Source organism: Arachis hypogaea, chromosome 19 (assembly GCF_003086295.3).
Source record: "Arachis hypogaea cultivar Tifrunner chromosome 19, arahy.Tifrunner.gnm2.J5K5, whole genome shotgun sequence".
Taxonomy (NCBI): domain Eukaryota; kingdom Viridiplantae; phylum Streptophyta; class Magnoliopsida; order Fabales; family Fabaceae; genus Arachis; species Arachis hypogaea.
In genome coordinates, this window is record NC_092054.1 from 24325385 (window position 1) to 24346355 (window position 20971).

General features: G+C 34.4%; 1 protein-coding gene across 2 annotated transcripts; it reads left to right on the forward strand.

The window, feature by feature from the left end:
• Nucleotides 1-277: 277 nt before the first annotated feature.
• On the forward strand, nucleotides 278-4071 carry LOC112776045 (uncharacterized). Of its 2 annotated transcripts, XM_072227107.1 has the most exons (6): nucleotides 278-1869; nucleotides 2097-2187; nucleotides 2353-2449; nucleotides 3084-3172; nucleotides 3479-3576; nucleotides 3756-4071. In XM_072227107.1, the coding sequence occupies exons 1-3, from the start codon at nucleotides 1769-1771 to the stop codon at nucleotides 2428-2430; spliced, it is 270 nt and encodes an 89-aa protein (XP_072083208.1). In that variant the 5' UTR covers nucleotides 278-1768; the 3' UTR covers nucleotides 2431-2449; nucleotides 3084-3172; nucleotides 3479-3576; nucleotides 3756-4071. The 2 variants fall into 2 exon arrangements, with proteins under 2 accessions (XP_072083208.1, XP_072083207.1); XM_072227106.1 differs by having other exon boundaries at nucleotides 336-1869; nucleotides 2353-3172.
• The last annotated feature ends 16900 nt before the right edge of the window (nucleotides 4072-20971 follow it).

The window sequence follows — 20971 nt, forward strand, 5'->3', positions numbered from 1 at the left end:
GCTATTGAGTATAGAAACACATATTTGGTATCTCATAAAATATTTTTATTATACTATGCATTTTTTATTATTCTAGTGCCGGCTTATTTAGTAAGAAAACATATGAATAATATGTATAAATATATAAAGAGTAAAGTATCGTTTTTGTCCCCAATGTTTGGGATAAGTTTTAAAGTTCTCTCTAACATTTGAATCGTCCTATTTAAGTCCCAAACGTTTCAAAACTGACTCAATGTTCACTATAAGATTTATATATATTTGTGAGTGTTTTTTAAAGGGGGTTTTTAAAAACTTCCACAATATATTTTATTTGTGACATTTTAATAAACTCCCACAGATTAACAATGAAACTCCACCGTTATAATTATCAAGTAATTAAAACTCTTTCAATATCCATGAGAACACTCGAATAGAGAACTGAAGAGTCAGAGCTCATCGAAACCCTAAACTTGCGATAGACATCTCCACCGCCATCTCCGCCGCTGCCTCCGCCGCCATGGCCGCCGCTAGAGTTCATCTCCTTTCTGCTTCTGCCATAAAGCCATTGAGATCGAGCCAAGGCATCACTTTCACCAACGCGTTTCCAAATCTAATCGCAACGCCCAAGCCTTTGAGATCGAGAGAAAGTACCTCTTCGGTCAACTCTCCTCCGCCAATGACGCTCATGTTCTCCATCGGCATTCTATCCCTTGTGTACGCTCTTCTTTCCACTCGTTCTCAGTTTCTGGTTCTCCTTCTCTTTTTCCTTTTTATTCGTTTTCGTTGTTTTTCATCCGCAAATTCTGAATGCTTTGCTATGTGATATAACATTGTTTCAAATTATCAAGCACTCCAAGTGTTTGATGAATTGTTTATTCTCTTAATTGAAATTCTGATAAATTGATTTGCTCATTTTTGAATTTTGATTTTGTGATACTCTTTTATTTTGATACTAATATTTCGTGATACTGATAAATTGAGATTCAAGTGTGTTCCCTACAGCATTGGGTGTGAATCCAATGATCACTGTTCAGGCTATAGCTTATTGCACAGCACAATCTGTTCTTGAAGTTCTTAGAAGGAAAAGGTGTTGATGAATTATATAAAAAAAAAACTTTTCTCTGCTTCTGTATCTCCAGTGGTCTAGAATGAAAATCTTTGTTCAAATAACACACGTTGAGAAAAAGAAAATTGTAATAACTTTTAAGAGAGTTGTTCAATCATTCTGAGTGTTTAGTGTATTAGTGTTTATTTTGTCATAACATTTTTTAGTTAAAACTTTTGAGGCTTTAATAGTCATCTTAAGTTAGTAAAAAGTAGATTTAGACAACCTTCATGTCCTTACATAACACTGAATATTTTTTCTAATCTTATATATTTCAATGGCACATATATACAGTGAGGGAAACTTGACATCTATATCAAATTGAAATTTAAGATGATAGTGATATACTTTTGGACCAGGTTTAGTAAAAATTTGAGAAGACCATGGCAGATTATCTTTGAAGCTCAAACAATACATTTTCAGTATCAATGAACAAGGCAACCACATGAGTTTAGAATTCAGATCTGATTAATAACATAATTAATAAATTGATTTTATTTAGAAACATCTATGTCGCATGGTGTTTGTTAAATATCAAATTGGCTACATCTATGATCACATAATAAAAAATTTATGCAGACTTCATGATTTGAAGCAGTTAGGTGAGTCAACTTACTACATATGAATGATATTTTGTTATTATTACTTCTAATTCCACTATTTTGTTATTATTACTAATATGATATGATATTTTGCCTAGGATTACTGCATGATGTTGGCCATGGTCCCTTCAGCCACATGTTTGAGGGCAAGTTCCTTTCCCGGGTCTTTAATGGTGACAAATGGTAATTCTATGATGTGCTTGTTAATTCAGGTTTTCTGACTTCTCTCCGTACATTGAAGTTTCTTCACATGATTAATAGCACATGTTTCCTGCTTCTTCCAACAACATTCCAAAAAATTATATTTTCTGAATTTGTTTATTTCTATTTAAGGAGTTAAATTGACTTTCTAAAACCTGCAACAATGTGTTGGTTGAGAATTCATCCTTTTGAATTAACATTACTTTCAGGTCCTATAAGAAAATGTCAGTGAAGATGATAGATTACATGGTTGATGAACATAATATTGATATTGATCCTGAACTCCTCAAGAAAGTGAAGGTTAGACCTTAGATGTATGAAGTGTTTGTGGAATATATACATATATGTTTCTTTTCTTGTTTACATTTTGTAAATTGATACATCATGGACCTCTAAGCCAGGAGTAAAATATTACTTATTCCCTATGGTTTTATATGTTCCAATAATAAATTTCATTGACTGCAGGGTCTATGCATCAGTTTGAAAGTGAAGTATGCTCTCTTATTTCTATTTACTATTCTGTTTTCATCATTTAGCCTTTGAGATGAAGGATGGAAGAGAGGTACTCTTCTTCTCTATTATTTCTTGCTCTCTTTTCAAATTTTAATTCTGTTTATATATAATGTGTGCAGCTAGACTCACAATTTAAGAAAAGAAACCATTCAGCAACAATATTAAAATATTTAAAAAAATAAATATTTGAATATCAATATTAATTTGATATCATGTGCATAATTTAAGTATTAAATTGATGCAATTCTCTTTATTACTATTATTATTTACTATTTTTTTAATTAAAACGGGACTTAAGCCGATGAGAACTATAATCATTTGGGGTATGGGAATTTCTCTACAATCATTATCAATAATACTCCTAAGGTCCTATGAAGCATATCAACAAAATGAAAATTAAAATTTCTCTCCGATTCCGATTCCGATTCTGCGAAACCTTTTCCATTCCTACAAATGAGTGCAGGTACCATTTGCTTATTCTATTCCTCGCCAAATTTATTATTATTATTAGGGTTTAAGTAATTTATATAAGCACTAGCTGGATTTTAATTGAAGCGCTGGAGGAATTTTTGCTTAAATTTATGTTTCTTCAAATATGAATTTTTTCTTCTATCGTGTGAATTTGGTGAAATAGTGAAGAAAATGATTGATAGTTGGTTTGATACACTTATTGATTATAATAGGTGGCGCATTTGGTGGCAATAGAGGGCTCTGTCCAGTGCCTCCTGAAAAGGGTATTTTCCCATTAGACCACATGCATTTATGTGACCTGGTAATGCTTTCATCTTAGTTTTTCAATATGCAACTGTGTCTTAACCTATATTATATCTATGGTTATAGTTGAATTTTGAGGAATAAGCCGTTGCAACTTGTGTATTTGTTTCTGGACGATTAGTCGAATCGATAATGAGTAAATGTTTCCTTAATGCTAATATTGATACAATCAATATGTTGATACAATCGATATCTTAGAAAGTAATTAATTCTTCCCTTATTTGGTCATAAGGAAGATGTTTACAAGGAATTGTTAGGGGGATAAATTATTTCTCATCAATTTTGTGTGTTGTGTTTGTTTAAGGAGAAGAAAGAATATTTGGGTTGTCTGAAAACTGCGGGTCACCAGTCTGAAAAATGCAGGGACTTCTCGAAAAAGTACTTGCAGTGCTGAATGGAAAAGTGAGTCTGGCTTTTCTGTGTTATAAATATCATATTTGATTAGCTGTAGTGTTTTTCTTTGTGTAGGTTAGCATAAGTTGGAATGTTTTTAGTGCACTGTTTCTTTTTTCTCTTCTGTCATGTTTTTAATCTTTGGAGCACAATATTGTTGTGTGAGTTGGTTTTTGTTCTATTTACAGTACAAAAGATTGGAGCATAAAGCAGAAGAAAAGGCACAAGCCCTAAAGCAGATTAGAGAGACAGTGAATCACAGAAATCATATAGATGGCAGTGTGAAATTGATTGGTACTTCATTATTTGGTGTTCCTAAAGTTAAGCAACAATTTGGTAAACAATTGATTGCTTTTTAACATAGTTTCACTTATTTTTCCTTGCTAATATTGTTATTTTATTGTCTTGAAAATATTGTTAATTAGTTGAACATCATATAATGATTGTCTTAAATATTTACACAAGTAGTGTACGTATAGTAGTGGAGTTAAGAGTTGGAATAAACACTGTTGGACTTGTTATCTGTAACACCCTAACTACCAAAGCTCACGCTTCCGGCTGCGCGACTCTGATAGGTCGGACATTACGACGACACTTATCTTATTTAATACTAAAATATGAGCCTGTTTGAAACTTTAAACCGCAATACCGCTCCCAAAGATACTTTCGTTCGATAACGTACATCCATAAATACCATACAACTTACAAAAACTCATAAAGGGTACATACATATATACACTTATATACATAGATAATATTATAAGCATTATCCAATACAATTCCTATCCCTCTTACAGAATATATCAAGATAAAGGCGAGGGTACAATAAACCATAACTAAAACAATACAGGGCATCACAACAACAATTAAATAAGCTCTTCGTAACTTCTGCGCCCATATCCTGAAAGGGGAAAAAATGTAGGGGGGTGAGAACATCATCCTCGAAAGGGTTCTCAGTAGAGGGTTTTTAGGAATTACTGTAATAGGATACATGAAGATAATCGCACCAGTGATTCATAACCGTCTTATGCCTCTTTTCAAAAACAACGGTTTACAATGAAAGTAAAGTCGGAAATCTTTTCAGAAAGAAGAACCGTTCAATTCTCAAAAACTCAAAAGCCTTTCAAAACGGTTTATCTAAGCGAAACCAAAATAGCCTTTCATATTTTATTCCAAACCAGAAACACAAGACCGAAATCAACCATCAGTTCATCTCATTCCAACCACGGCCCTAGGCCCAAACAATCCAACCAACAACCAATCACCACAATCCAACAGAGTCCCAGATGCAAACACAGATAGGAAGTTCAAGCACAAACAAACAGTTATTACAAGTAGAACAGTTAGCAATTAATCACATAGGCAAACCAAGTATAATATGCACACCCAACCAATGTCACATAAATGCATATGATGCATGCCTGTCCCTAGTGGCTGATGATATCATCTGTCGGTTATAGAGCCAACCCGACAAGTCCTGGTAGCTAACCATTGGACTGTCCCTCTGTCGTGCATCCCCAACTCGAGTTATACTCATCATAAACTTGATCATAATCATGATCCATATCCATCACCCTCACTGGTGAATACTTATCCATCACCATCACTGGTGAATATTTATGGGGGCGAGCTCATCCGGGCCTTTCACAGTGCCCGGCCACACTTACGACATAGGGTCAACAGAGTATCAAGTCTCGACCTGGAGCACGTGGTGGCTAGCCACTGCTACTACCCAGGGAAACTCGTATCTCAGATAGTGGAAGTGCAACATTCACATTTATCAATGATTCAGCATAAACATGCATTCAATCTCATCCATGGATCAACATCCATCTCAGCCATCCGGCTCACGGTTCAGTCCAGAACCAGCCAATATTCATATCATACACAGCCATTCTGGCTCACGGTTTAATCCAAAACCAACCAATATGTATAATCATACACAGCCATTCCGGCTCACAACAAGACAACACTTCCACCATTCAACATCATTAAATTCATAAAGTCGGCATTTAAGCCATAAATCATTTTCTCAATTCATTTCACTTTGAAATCGAGTTTCAACTCTTTTCAGCCTTGGCTTTAAAGATCTCATTTCTCAAATCATCTCAGGCTCATAAGCCACTTTTACTCAAGGTAAATTCCCCTTTGAAAACAATGCCACTCTCGGCATCCTCTTTCCAAACTTCCATAACCATGGCAAGTTAAAGATTTATTTTGAAACATTCAAAATCATCCATTCAACAATGGGATTTTATAACAAAGTTTCTCGGCAGAGTCCCAAGTCTTTAGGGGAGAATAACATATCTCATTTCGCCAAATTCATTTAAAATCATTAAAACATTGGCTTTCTGATTTGAGTAAGAAAATAGGATCTAAGCCAAACCGAGTCACGTAATCTTTACTTCTTTCAAAACCATTTCCTTTACTTAAACAAAACCGGCTTCAATTCCATAATTAAATCTGAAGCGTTTCAAACTGATAAGAGAATCATTTTTGTTGTGTTAAACTAGAGTTCAAAAGATACTTTGAATCTTATTTAAAACGTCAAAATAATGAGGCTCATCAATCGAAATCCAATTCCTTTTAAAATCACGAAAACTCTCCCAAGGGACAATCTTTGTGTTTAATAGAGAAAAACATAAACCCGTTTTACCTTTTAAAACAGCCTCAAAGCAAAATTCTCTTTCGAATGACTTGTACCCAAAGACATACTGTTCTTCATGGAAAATAAGGAGAAATCATGATTCTCTTTTCAATAATTCTTTCAAAGCATAACTTCATTGCTTTCTTAATTGTTCTAAGCAAAGGTAATAAAAGAATCCATAATTTCACAATCCTCAAAATAGATAGGAAAGGCATTAAACTCAAAATTCCCCAATTAACATTTCAAATAAGGACTCGGATTCTATAGAAATTTCGGCAGCACCTCCCCTAAAACTTGGACTTTTGCCACCCGGTTCGGGTCCCAACTAAACCGTTTCTCATTCCTTTTCAACAGCTCAAAACCAGAAATCAATTCAAAAGCAAGCTAAATCCAACAGTCGCCTCAGTGGCATATCTCAAGGAAGCCATTTCAAAAATCAACTCAATATCAACCGATTTAACTCATTTCTAAAGCTCTAAAGAATCGGTTCAGCAATAAATCATTTATCAAAACCAAATCAATTAAAGAAACCCAGGCTGAATTTCAAGAGTATTCTATCTTTCACATCATCAAAATAATTGACTCAATTCAAACCAATCCTCAACGGATTAAACTCATTTCAAATCTTTAAAGAATCAACTCCAAACATTACATTTCACAAGCCACACAACAATTCGGCCAAACCAACATCCATAGTCATTCGAATCAATCAAATAATACATAAGGCAGATACAATCGCCAAATACACAATATCTCACATCAGTACCCATATGTAATAATTCCAATAATAAACTATAGTTTTTGGAAAGCGCCCCTACCTCAAAACGCAAATTCCATAATCCAAACGCCTCATCAAGTCCATTTCCGCCTCAACCCGAACTGACAGCAACCAAATCCTCAGCTCCGCTTGTTTTCCTCAATAGAAGAAACAACCTCAACGCCACAAGTAAACTCGGATTCTAATCCCTAGAACCGTCAACATCATAAACACTTTATTACACGGAATTGAACACTAATGCAGGGCTTTCGAAACAAAAATACTGACTAAAAAGGGCTTTTCGAAATGAGCCTGCTTACCGCAACAAGGGAAGAACAACTACACCGAGTAGCGGCAGTTCCGATGGTGTTTCCAGCAACACCCGTGCCACCACCGGCGGTTGGAAATGCAGAGCCGCAGGTCCTCCGGCAGCGACAACGTAACATATGACAGCCCCTTTATTAAACACAATAGTTTCAGTGACAGCTTCAAACAAATTGAATTGGCGAAACTAAGAACCAGAAACAGGGCAAGCTCACCAGAAAGGCAGCGACCAGAAATTCTGGCAGCGGCAGAGCAATTCCGGCGGCATAAACCGCAGCAACGGCGCGGATCTCCCTTCCTCCAGCGGTGACGCAGGTGGCTTCCGCGGTGACGACACCAGCCACAACAAGGACGGCGGCAGTGAGACCCCTACAGCGACGAGTTTTCTGGCGACAGAACAAGCAGAACTGGCGACGACAAGGAGGCCCGGCGACGGCGACCCAGGCGGCGATGGTCTCCCCTGTCGCGCTCTCCCTCTCACTGCTGTGCAAACTCCCGTCTCCCTCTCTCTTCGTGCTCGCCGGCAGAGGCAAGATGGCGGCGACTCAGCAAGGATGAGCTCCTCTGGTTCGGTGACAGATGCGCGGCTCAGGCTCCAGGGACAGGACGGCGACAGACCCTAGTAGCAGCGGCAGCAGGTGTGGCTTCGACAACACCCAAGCGCGGTGAGGATGCAGCAGAGCCTTGCGACGGTGACTGGCGGCGACGCTCCTCCTTCCCCTCTTCACCGCAGCTTAGTCCCCCTCTCCCTCTCTTCTACCCTTTCCCGACTCAGCCTCCCCTTTCTTTTTCTTTTCTTTTGTTCAAGAAGAAAAGCAAGCTGCGCTTGCTATTGCTGCTGAGTGAGGGAAACATTGTGGGTGTTACGGCTGGGTCTTGGGGGAAAACGGGTCGGGTTATGATTTTTAGGGTTAGGGTTTCATTTTCAAAAATTAAGGTTAGGGGTAAAATGGTAATTTCAAATGAAATTAGAGATAATATAGTAATTAGAAATAAATTCTAGTCCAACAATAATAATGTATAAAAATACTATTTGCTCCTCTATTTTTACAAATTATTTTTAATAAAATGTCCCAACCAAATAATTAGAAATAATATACTTAATTTCTTCATTTTCCAAAATAGCAGTAATAATATTTAAAATATTACTTATCTAATCCAATTCATATAAAATCCTTATTATTTCATAACTATCAACCTTATACTTTAAATATAGAAAATAATCCAATAATTATAAAATTGGATAATAACCATAACTTATCTCAAATCCAATAAATCAAAACTTGCCTTAATTATCTTTAATAAAATAATCTCTGAAATTAAGGCTATAAATAATTGTAGGATTTGAGACTTGATCATAATAAGACTTTTCAAAGATTCTGGGCCTTACATTCTACCCACCTTTTAAAAATTTTTGCCCTCGAAAATTGATACAAAATGGAAGAAATTCCATAACAGTTCACCCTTGAACACATTTAAAGAAGAAGCAAAAATATCTCAAAATATAATCATATATACGATTTTCAAATACTTTGATTATCATAAGCATAAGGATGCAAAGGTAGGAGTGTAACTGCCAGGCAAACGTTACAAGATAGGCTCAATGCAAAAGATAACATGGGTCATTCATGTGATAGTAGGGCAAGGCATCAAAGGCTAGAAAACAGGATGGAGTTAAAACGATGTGCTCAATATCCGCACACTAATCTTATATCAACCTCAAGGTTTCAACTTTCCAATTCCATCAAGCACCTTACAAACCCCAAATTTGATCACAAGCCTGACAATCACAAACCCGTTCGCAAGGAACAAAATGCCCACAACTCATACGTTGCACACCTACCGCTTCAACTTCCGTATACACGTCACATCTTAAAGAACTAACGTATCGCGTTACTACGTCTACAAGTCGCACGTGATACCAAAACAATTCTCGAGTCTACTCAGAAGAATATGAGATCTTAGAAAGGAGAGACGGATGTCAAAGACAATAGTCATAGATTTGAAAGAATATATCCAATCCCAGATAAACATGGATGTTCAAGCAATAAAGTTTGCTAGACATAATTCAATTGACAACTTCAAAGATAACCCTTAGATCAAAGAAGTTCAATAGGATCAACAAGAAGATAACCAGCGCATCAGCTTGAAACAAACTCAAACTGAGTCGATGAAGTATGAGGTTTACAAAAGAGAATATTTTAAACCCAAGACAAAGCTCACAGAACTCAAGAGCACGATTAAAATACTTCCGAATACTTTGTTCACAAAAGAATCGAAAACTTGCAGAAAAATCATTTCGCAGTTTGGAAGAAAGTCAAGTAATAAACATTCTTCAAGAGAGTAACAAAAGCAATAACGTGGCTTTGCTTCAATACAATTTCTTGTTGAAGTAGATCATGTAGAGTTTTAAAAACAAAGTGCACACAAGTTTGGCTAAGAGCTAAAATATTTCCTCAAATATTCTAGAAAGGTAATTAGGTGCACAACTTAACCAAAGGCAATCATAAAACTCAGAAAAGAAATCAAATTCTTGTTCAAAAATTTCCAAAGTTCATATTCAAACAAGCGTGTATAACATTCACAGCAAGAGTGAAAGAGGAAGTTAAACTCTTTTAAAAAGAAACTCCGAGACAAAAATTTGCTTACAATTTGGTAAAGGAAATAAGTGGTGCATTACAAACGAACAAATTTCCACTAAACAAGGGAGATTTCCAAAACCTCATTTAAAATAGCGCATGCCAACTTTAAATTAATTTCGTCAAAATTGGGCAATGGTTTCAATCTCAATCAAGTAATAGAAAATAAATTCCATTTAGAATTTCTTCAAAGAGAATTCAAAACTTCTTGAAAAAGTGCAAAACAAGACTCCAAAAGTGTTCTTGAAATCACCATCTCAGAAGAACATTCAAGAAGTTTAAGATGTACTAAAAAGGAGTCAAGCCTTGCAAGAAAGGATCTTAAATAGTTCAAACAAGATCCACTAGGCATGAGACATCAAATAGGCTCTCAATTGATCCAAAAGAATACAAAAAGTCATAGAAAAGACAACTCAATCATTTATAATTTCTCAAGGATAAATTTTTTTTTTTTGACTAAAAACTCTTGTAAAGACAATGAGAGAATAAACGATACACGAAATTGAAACAAATCAAGCTGACTCACATAAGAGTGAGATTCACACAAGAGAAAAAACCAAGATCAATGGCAATATCCACAAAATGTAAAAGATCAGTTAAAAACAAGGTCAAACATGACATTCATGGAGATGGAAGATTTAATAGAGAATTTAGTCCGTTCATAGGAAGAAAGCTATGAGTCCAACACTTTCAAAAGAACAACCATGGCACAAACCATGTAGCATGCTCAATCAAACTCAAATCAAAATGAATTAAGTAAAGTTTATCAAACGAAACTCAACCGAGACAAAAGTGGTAAATCCTTTCTTTTCAAAATTTTGAAAAAATACCCAAATACATAATCAAATGAAGATGTGCATTGGAACCATAGTAAAGTTACTAGAAAGTCAATTTGTATTTTAAGTAGGTACAGTTCTATAAACCAGTAAAGGTACAGGCGAGGCATTAGAAATAAATAGTTGTTAAACTGTATAAGAAATCTTCAAAGTTCCACATATAGATAAGTGTATATCTAGTCAACAGCAATTTTTATAAAAATCCCAAAATTAGCTGTAATCACTGTCAAATAAGAGGAAAACTGAATCAACAAGTTCTCTAAGAATGAACTTGGAACCCAGAGTTAAAAGTCACAGCATATTAAGACAAGTTCAAGACTATATCAAAGAATACTTGAATCAAGAACTCAAACAGAGGAAGACAGATGCATCAAGGATTCTAAACAAGCATATGCACTTAAGATCATTCAAGAATGCATATGAATGGAGAAATAGAGTGGAAACATCAAATTACTTTTCAAGAGGAGTACCAAACAAGAACTTCAAGTTAGGATATGAAAGAACAGGTCGACTCGAACAGAATTCAAGACACACAACTGAATAGCCTCGAGAAAAAGTTTCTAACGTTCCCAAAACCCGCGATTCGCGTTACTCAAAACTCGTATATCATCTATGATAACCCATCAGTGCTTTCATATACATAATTCACTAGTATTAAGCCGGCCGAACTTAATATCAGGAATTATGCAATGCAAGACTAACAGCGTTAATCAATAGACCGTCATGTGCATAAAGCTCTAATTCTCGTCATTCGACAAGACCTAATACATGACAAACGCTCAGAGTATGCAACTGAAGCATAGTCAGTCCATTCCTCAGGCTCTACAGGAAGAACTGCTCTGATACCATAATGTAACACCCTAACTACCAAAGCTCACGCTTCCGGCTGCGCGACTCTGATAGGTCGGACATTACGACGACACTTATCTTATTTAATACTAAAATATGAGCCTGTTTGAAACTTTAAACCGCAATACCGCTCCCAAAGATACTTTCGTTCGATAACGTACATCCATAAATACCATACAACTTACAAAAACTCATAAAGGGTACATACATATATACACTTATATACATAGATAATATTATAAGCATTATCCAATACAATTCCTATCCCTCTTACAGAATATATCAAGATAAAGGCGAGGGTACAATAAACCATAACTAAAACAATACAGGGCATCACAACAACAATTAAATAAGCTCTTCGTAACTTCTGCGCCCATATCCTGAAAGGGGAAAAAATGTAGGGGGGTGAGAACATCATCCTCGAAAGGGTTCTCAGTAGAGGGTTTTTAGGAATTACTGTAATAGGATACATGAAGATAATCGCACCAGTGATTCATAACCGTCTTATGCCTCTTTTCAAAAACAACGGTTTACAATGAAAGTAAAGTCGGAAATCTTTTCAGAAAGAAGAACCGTTCAATTCTCAAAAACTCAAAAGCCTTTCAAAACGGTTTATCTAAGCGAAACCAAAATAGCCTTTCATATTTTATTCCAAACCAGAAACACAAGACCGAAATCAACCATCAGTTCATCTCATTCCAACCACGGCCCTAGGCCCAAACAATCCAACCAACAACCAATCACCACAATCCAACAGAGTCCCAGATGCAAACATAGATAGGAAGTTCAAGCACAAACAAACAGTTATTACAAGTAGAACAGTTAGCAATTAATCACATAGGCAAACCAAGTATAATATGCACACCCAACCAATGTCACACAAATGCATATGATGCATGCCTGTCCCTAGTGGCTGATGATATCATCTGTCGGTTATAGAGCCAACCCGACAAGTCCTGGTAGCTAACCATTGGACTGTCCCTCTGTCGTGCATCCCCAACTCGAGTTATACTCATCATAAACTTGATCATAATCATGATCCATATCCATCACCCTCACTGGTGAATACTTATCCATCACCATCACTGGTGAATATTTATGGGGGCGAGCTCATCCGGGCCTTTCACAGTGCCCGGCCACACTTACGACATAGGGTCAACAGAGTATCAAGTCTCGACCTGGAGCACGTGGTGGCTAGCCACTGCTACTACCCAGGGAAACTCGTATCTCAGATAGTGGAAGTGCAACATTCACATTTATCAATGATTCAGCATAAACATGCATTCAATCTCATCCATGGATCAACATCCATCTCAGCCATCCGGCTCACGGTTCAGTCCAGAACCAGCCAATATTCATATCATACACAGCCATTCTGGCTCACGGTTTAATCCAAAACCAACCAATATGTATAATCATACACAGCCATTCCGGCTCACAACAAGACAGCACTTCCACCATTCAACATCATTAAATTCATAAAGTCGGCATTTAAGCCATAAATCATTTTCTCAATTCATTTCACTTTGAAATCGAGTTTCAACTCTTTTCAGCCTTGGCTTTAAAGATCTCATTTCTCAAATCATCTCAGGCTCATAAGCCACTTTTACTCAAGGTAAATTCCCCTTTGAAAATAATGCCACTCTCGGCATCCTCTTTCCAAACTTCCATAACCATGGCAAGTTAAAGATTTATTTTGAAACATTCAAAATCATCCATTCAACAATGGGATTTTATAACAAAGTTTCTCGGCAGAGTCCCAAGTCTTTAGGGGAGAATAACATATCTCATTTCGCCAAATTCATTTAAAATCATTAAAACATTGGCTTTCTGATTTGAGTAAGAAAATAGGATCTAAGCCAAACCGAGTCACGTAATCTTTACTTCTTTCAAAACCATTTCCTTTACTTAAACAAAACCGGCTTCAATTCCATAATTAAATCTGAAGCGTTTCAAACTGATAAGAGAATCATTTTTGTTGTGTTAAACTAGAGTTCAAAAGATACTTTGAATCTTATTTAAAACGTCAAAATAATGAGGCTCATCAATCGAAATCCAATTCCTTTTAAAATCACGAAAACTCTCCCAAGGGACAATCTTTGTGTTTAATAGAGAAAAACATAAACCCGTTTTACCTTTTAAAACAGCCTCAAAGCAAAATTCTCTTTCGAATGACTTGTACCCAAAGACATACTGTTCTTCATGGAAAATAAGGAGAAATCATGATTCTCTTTTCAATAATTCTTTCAAAGCATAACTTCATTGCTTTCTTAATTGTTCTAAGCAAAGGTAATAAAAGAATCCATAATTTCACAATCCTCAAAATAGATAGGAAAGGCATTAAACTCAAAATTCCCCAATTAACATTTCAAATAAGGACTCGGATTCTATAGAAATTTCGGTAGCACCTCCCCTAAAACTTGGACTTTTGCCACCCGGTTCGGGTCCCAACTAAACCGTTTCTCATTCCTTTTCAACAGCTCAAAACCAGAAATCAATTCAAAAGCAAGCTAAATCCAACAGTCGCCTCAGTGGCATATCTCAAGGAAGCCATTTCAAAAATCAACTCAATATCAACCGATTTAACTCATTTCTAAAGCTCTAAAGAATCGGTTCAACAATAAATCATTTATCAAAACCAAATCAATTAAAGAAACCCAGGCTGAATTTCAAGAGTATTCTATCTTTCACATCATCAAAATAATTGACTCAATTCAAACCAATCCTCAACGGATTAAACTCATTTCAAATCTTTAAAGAATCAACTCCAAACATTACATTTCACAAGCCACACAACAATTCGGCCAAACCAACATCCATAGTCATTCGAATCAATCAAATAATACATAAGGCAGATACAATCGCCAAATACACAATATCTCACATCAGTACCCATATGTAATAATTCCAATAATAAACTATAGTTTTTGGAAAGCGCCCCTACCTCAAAACGCAAATTCCATAATCCAAACGCCTCATCAAGTCCATTTCCGCCTCAACCCGAACTGACGGCAACCAAATCCTCAGCTCCGCTTGTTTTCCTCAATAGAAGAAACAACCTCAACGCCACAAGTAAACTCGGATTCTAATCCCTAGAACCGTCAACATCATAAACACTTTATTACACGGAATTGAACACTAATGCAGGGCTTTCGAAACAAAAATACTGACTAAAAAGGGCTTTTCGAAATGAGCCTGCTTACCGCAACAAGGGAAGAACAACTACACCGAGTAGCGGCAGTTCCGATGGTGTTTCCAGCAACACCCGTGCCACCACCGGCGGTTGGAAATGCAGAGCCGCAGGTCCTCCGGCAGCGACAACGTAACATATGACAGCCCCTTTATTAAACACAATAGTTTCAGTGACAGCTTCAAACAAATTGAATTGGCGAAACTAAGAACCAGAAACAGGGCAAGCTCACCAGAAAGGCAGCGACCAGAAATTCTGGCAGCGGCAGAGCAATTCCGGCGGCATAAACCGCAGCAACGGCGCGGATCTCCCTTCCTCCAGCGGTGACGCAGGTGGCTTCCGCGGTGACGACACCAGCCACAACAAGGACGGCGGCAGTGAGACCCCTACAGCGACGAGTTTTCTGGCGACAGAACAAGCAGAACTGGCGACGACAAGGAGGCCCGGCGACGGCGACCCAGGCGGCGATGGTCTCCCCTGTCGCGCTCTCCCTCTCACTGCTGTGCAAACTCCCGTCTCCCTCTCTCTTCGTGCTCGCCGGCAGAGGCAAGATGGCGGCGACTCAGCAAGGATGAGCTCCTCTGGTTCGGTGACAGATGCGCGGCTCAGGCTCCAGGGACAGGACGGCGGCAGACCCTAGTAGCAGCGGCAGCAGGTGTGGCTTCGACAACACCCAAGCGCGGTGAGGATGCAGCAGAGCCTTGCGACGGTGACTGGCGGCGACGCTCCTCCTTCCCCTCTTCACCGCAGCTTAGTCCCCCTCTCCCTCTCTTCTACCCTTTCCCGACTCAGCCTCCCCTTTCTTTTTCTTTTCTTTTGTTCAAGAAGAAAAGCAAGCTGCGCTTGCTATTGCTGCTGGGTGAGGGAAACATTGTGGGTGTTACGGCTGGGTCTTGGGGGAAAATGGGTCGGGTTATGATTTTTAGGGTTAGGGTTTCATTTTCAAAAATTAAGGTTAGGGGTAAAATGGTAATTTCAAATGAAATTAGAGATAATATAGTAATTAGAAATAAATTCTAGTCCAACAATAATAATGTATAAAAATACTATTTGCTCCTCTATTTTTACAAATTATTTTTAATAAAATGTCCCAACCAAATAATTAGAAATAATATACTTAATTTCTTCATTTTCCAAAATAGCAGTAATAATATTTAAAATATTACTTATCTAATCCAATTCATATAAAATCCTTATTATTTCATAACTATCAACCTTATACTTTAAATATAGAAAATAATCCAATAATTATAAAATTGGATAATAACCATAACTTATCTCAAATCCAATAAATCAAAACTTGCCTTAATTATCTTTAATAAAATAATCTCTGAAATTAAGGCTATAAATAATTGTAGGATTTGAGACTTGATCATAATAAGACTTTTCAAAGATTCTGGGCCTTACATTATCCATATGTATTTACACAAGTAGGATATACTTCCAATACATATGTCTTGAAATAAACACTCTTGGACTCTCTTTGTAGTGTATTTGTTGGAATAAATGAAGTCTCAACTCAAAGTTGCTGCTGTTGTTGCTATTAGCTAGCTTTGGATTCAGCACTCATTCCATGGTTAGTGTCACTATTGACAATACATTTGGTTTTTGTAGAGCAATTGGTAATTGACTCTCTAATTGATGTAACTACACTAGAAGGATAACTTAATATTAATGATATTTAAGCATTTGTATTTGATATAGTAAGAAGTGTATTATTTTAGTGATTACTAGTTTACACCCTTTTGAAATTTTTTCTGTATCTTTCATGAGAATTGTGATTCATTTACGGGTAGTAGGCTATATTAATCTGTTTTTGACTAAATTGGCTTAACTTTGAAGCTTACAATTGTGTATTGAATTTAATTGGATTATCTTGTTTTGTGGTGATTTTATGGAATTTCTGAACCGAATTGGTGTTTAAGACTTATCTTTGAGTGTGTTTACTATTTTTGATATTAAAAAAATAAATTTTTAATTTGAGAGTATGTAAATGAGATGAGATTAATGAATGGTTTGAAATTAAAAATAAATAAATAATTACAGAGTTTGTGGAGGTTTGAAAATCTCACAAAATAGTTATTTTGTTAAATTAAAAAATTAATTTGTGGAGGTTTTAAACTGCCACAAAAGTGATAGTATTACTTTGTTGTATATGTAAAATGACTAAAATCATATTACTTTGTTGTATATGTATCAATTTTTTCCCACAAGTTTATGTACTAGTCATTCTACAAACATTTTATGATGAGTAAACATTTTTAAGTGTAAAATTATAAAAAAAATAAATTTCTTTAGAATAAAATTAATGTGATTAAGTGTAATTTACTTAGATGTGATTAAAAAATAATTGAATAACTATGTACCATAAAAAAATGATATTATTGAAGGATAAAATTAAAATTTATTTCTATGTATCGTTTTTGTTCCCAAAGTGTTTGTCCTATTTAAGTCCCTAACGTTTCAAAATCGTCTCAATTTTGTCCCGCCGTCAATTCCGTTAACAGATTCCTAACAGTAGGACAATATTAAGTCAATTTTGAAACGTTAAGGACTTAAATAAGACAATTCAAACGTTAGGGACAACTTTAAAACTTACCCCAAACGTTGGGAACAAAAACGATACTTAACTCATATATAAATACACGCAGTGATTGATGTAATAACTAATTTTTAGCTAGTATCCATGAAATATTTTAGAATAATATATAAAAGATGGTTATTAGTGATCAGGTCACTATAACTCGGTGGTTATAAGCTATAATTTGAAAATTAGATCAAAAGAACGTTACGATTTTCATGACTTATAAACAACCATAACTCGCATTGTTGCACATAACTCGGCCATTACAATCCGGTTCATCTCGTATTACTCGATAATTGCCACCTATAACTCGGAGAACAAGTCAAACAAATAGATATAATCATTCAAGTAAAATAGAAAAATAACTTCCTCGTACGTCATCCTAATAGCTCGAAGAAGTAATCAAAACAGACATTGGAACTTTAAACATGACCTCACTATAGCCCACATACGTTCTCACTAGCAACCAAATATATTTGAAAATGATAATATCTCCATAAGTAAATCTATATAAGGTAAATCAAGGTAAAAGATAAAATATATCTGAAAATTTAATACTCACTCACGTCACTCTCACTTTTTTCTTTGAAGTATTACTGACTTGAGTGTCAAAATACTTTTTGTAGTTATCCAACTCATCTGATGTTCTTTAGAGTTCGATGTATACCTCATTCGTGGAAAAGATAGGACATGTCTTCCCTTCTACGATGAGCTATCCCTTGGACAGACCCTTTTACAGCAAGAACAATTAGTTTAAGTCAGATAAACAGATACTAAAAATACCCGGAATCATTAAATTTGTGTAATCTATCTATTTATATTTCTAATATAAATTGTAATATGAAAAATTAATCTTAAGGACCACTTATAAGATTTAATTATTAAAAGAGTTTTCTATTTAAATTATTAAAAAAGGTCTATTTAAAAAAGTATATAAGAAGAAAGACGAAAATTTTATTATAAATAGACAATAATACTCTTTTGTTAGATTTCCCTATATTTCTCCTATCACAGGCTTGGTATGACAATTTTTTAAAGAGGTGTTTGCATTTTTCAAAAGTAGAAACACTACTTTATTTGTATTTGATAAATAAAGAAGTTTATGCGTTTGTAAAATTGTAGTTTTTTAAAAGTTAATGTGTTCTTTTTGAAAGTACTTAACGAGAAATTTTTTAAAGTTAACTTATGCTTGTCAAAATTAAAAAATTTAATATAATTTCATATACTAAAAATTCTGTATTTAGGAAGAAAGTAGGCTAAGCTAATGTAAACAATCATTTTTCCTCTATCCTTTTATGAAATTTATCGATTTTTAGAAATACTTAGCAACAATATAGAAAGATAAAGAAACATGCGACTATAGTGTGTGATTCACGTAAATAAGACCAATTAATCACTAGACCAACTTAGTTAGATTTAGTTATCATAAGAATTTATTCATGTAATTAACAAGACCATAAATAAAAATAATAAATTAATACCCTTGTTAGCATAACTAATATTATTGAATATTTTAACAAGGAAAAAATTTAAGAAAAAAAATTGAAATAAGTAATGTAATAAAACAAATATCATTAATATTAGAGAGACAATAATTAGTAATTATCTTATTTAACTTAATATGAATATTTTCATGCATATAACATCTACAATTATGCATTTATTATATTTAATATTTACTCAATTATTCAAATAGAAATTAAGAAATGCAAAATAAAGAATCTTTGCATAATAATAAAATATTTTTGTTCAAATATACAATGAATGGATGGAATTTAATATAAATGAAGAAATTAATTTCTATTTTTCAACTTGTTAATTTTTTATAATAAATTTTATAAACATCTTTTCCCCATTTATGAAAAAAATCTTCTTATTTAATGTATTTTGACTTGAAAAAATTTATTCAAAATTTCTGTTTATTGTCCTTCCATATTTGCCATGAATTACGTCAACATTTTTTTGTTCTTTGTAGAACCATTATAAATAGGATGATTGAAAAAACTTGAAACATCACAGAGTTTGTTATTCTTATGTATTCTCTAAATAGTTTTAGGGCTAATGACTTCTTTCTCTTATCAATGCCATTCCAAGAATCGTTGCTTGGTATCAATGATTTTTCAACATTATATACAGAGATGATGATAATGATCATGACAAAATCAAATCACTTCAATAAAGTACCAAAAATTTCTATTATTATACTTGAGGAGGTAATTATCCATATGATTTTTTTCTAAATTTAATTTTTTAGCTATACACAACATGTCGTATTACAAATAATATCTTGCCAGTGCCATGAACAAACTAAAATAGCTGGAGCAATATGCATGACTTATGTTTTTTCTTTTGAATTCAAGATGTGTTGCAGCTGAAGGAGTCCTTGCAATTCATTATCTCAAGATAAATGTGATGATGGTAGTGAAAGTGGTGGTGGTGGTGGAATTGTTGGAGGGAGGAGTAGATAATAATAAGTGAAGGTATAAAAATAAATAGATAAAATTAGAATATAAAAATGAATTTAGATAATAGAGATAAAATTAAAATTTATTTTAGAAAAATGTTACAGGATTATAAGAATTTATTATGTTTAGCTATCATTTTTAATTATAGCATCAATCTAATAATTCATTTAATTTGGTAATTCAACAATATATTTTAGTCTATATTTTTAAAGATCAATGCCTAGCCAATTAATAATTAAAAACAATAAATTCTGATCTTCTAATATATTCTTATTATTTTAAGTATTCAGGTAAAATTAGAAAGCATTTATGATTAGCTAATGATGAACATGTGGCTAGAAATGGAAAAAGAAAATTTTCAATTTGTTTAGGCAAAGATTTTTCTCATATCTACATATATTTCTCATGCAACTATATTACGTGATAAAAAAAATACATGAACATGCCAAATATGAAAGGCAATTAATGAAAATTTAGAATAAATTTTCAAGTCCAACTATTACATTAAGTTCCCGCTATTCACAGTATATTTTAATTATTTTTTGTTAAAATAACTTTAATGCATGATACAAGAATGTATTTATATGACTTGACTTTTATTTATAACTTGAGATATTGGTAATATATTATCAACGCAAAGACTAACAAACATTTTGTTTAATTACATAAGGGATTTTGCAACACAATCTTCACGTACAATATTTAAGAATGGAAAATTGTGGTCGTTAGCGAAGATAGATGGGTTTTTTTTTGTTATCTTTTCATCAAATCATTATGTGCATAGACAAAAAAAAAAAAAGAAATCATAATGCACATGAATCATTTTTAGCATCTTGAAGCAAAATAATATTACCACTATCTCCAAATCTTCAAACTTAGATCCAATATTCGATCTCCACTGATTGGATCCGTTCATCATATATTACATCTTTGATAAAAAAGGAAATAAAATAAATTTCAAATAAAATGAAATCATTCATAAAATTATAAGCTTATAATTAAAGAATCATCATAATTGGTATACCTTACAATTTAATGAAAATACTTAGAACATGTGTACATAGCATCATAGTACACTACAAGAAAACCATAATTTTGCTACGCTTTTAAAGC

Excerpts from the sequence above, each read along its gene's own strand:
- LOC112776045 (XM_072227107.1), top strand. The coding sequence starts at position 1,769 with ATGATATTTTGCCTAGGATTACTGCATGATGTTGGCCATGGTCCCTTC. Across the intron at positions 1,870-2,096 it reads GTCTTTAATGGTGACAAATG|GTCCTATAAGAAAATGTCAG; the intron begins GTAATTCTATGA and ends CATTACTTTCAG. Across the intron at positions 2,188-2,352 it reads AACTCCTCAAGAAAGTGAAG|GGTCTATGCATCAGTTTGAA; the intron begins GTTAGACCTTAG and ends CATTGACTGCAG.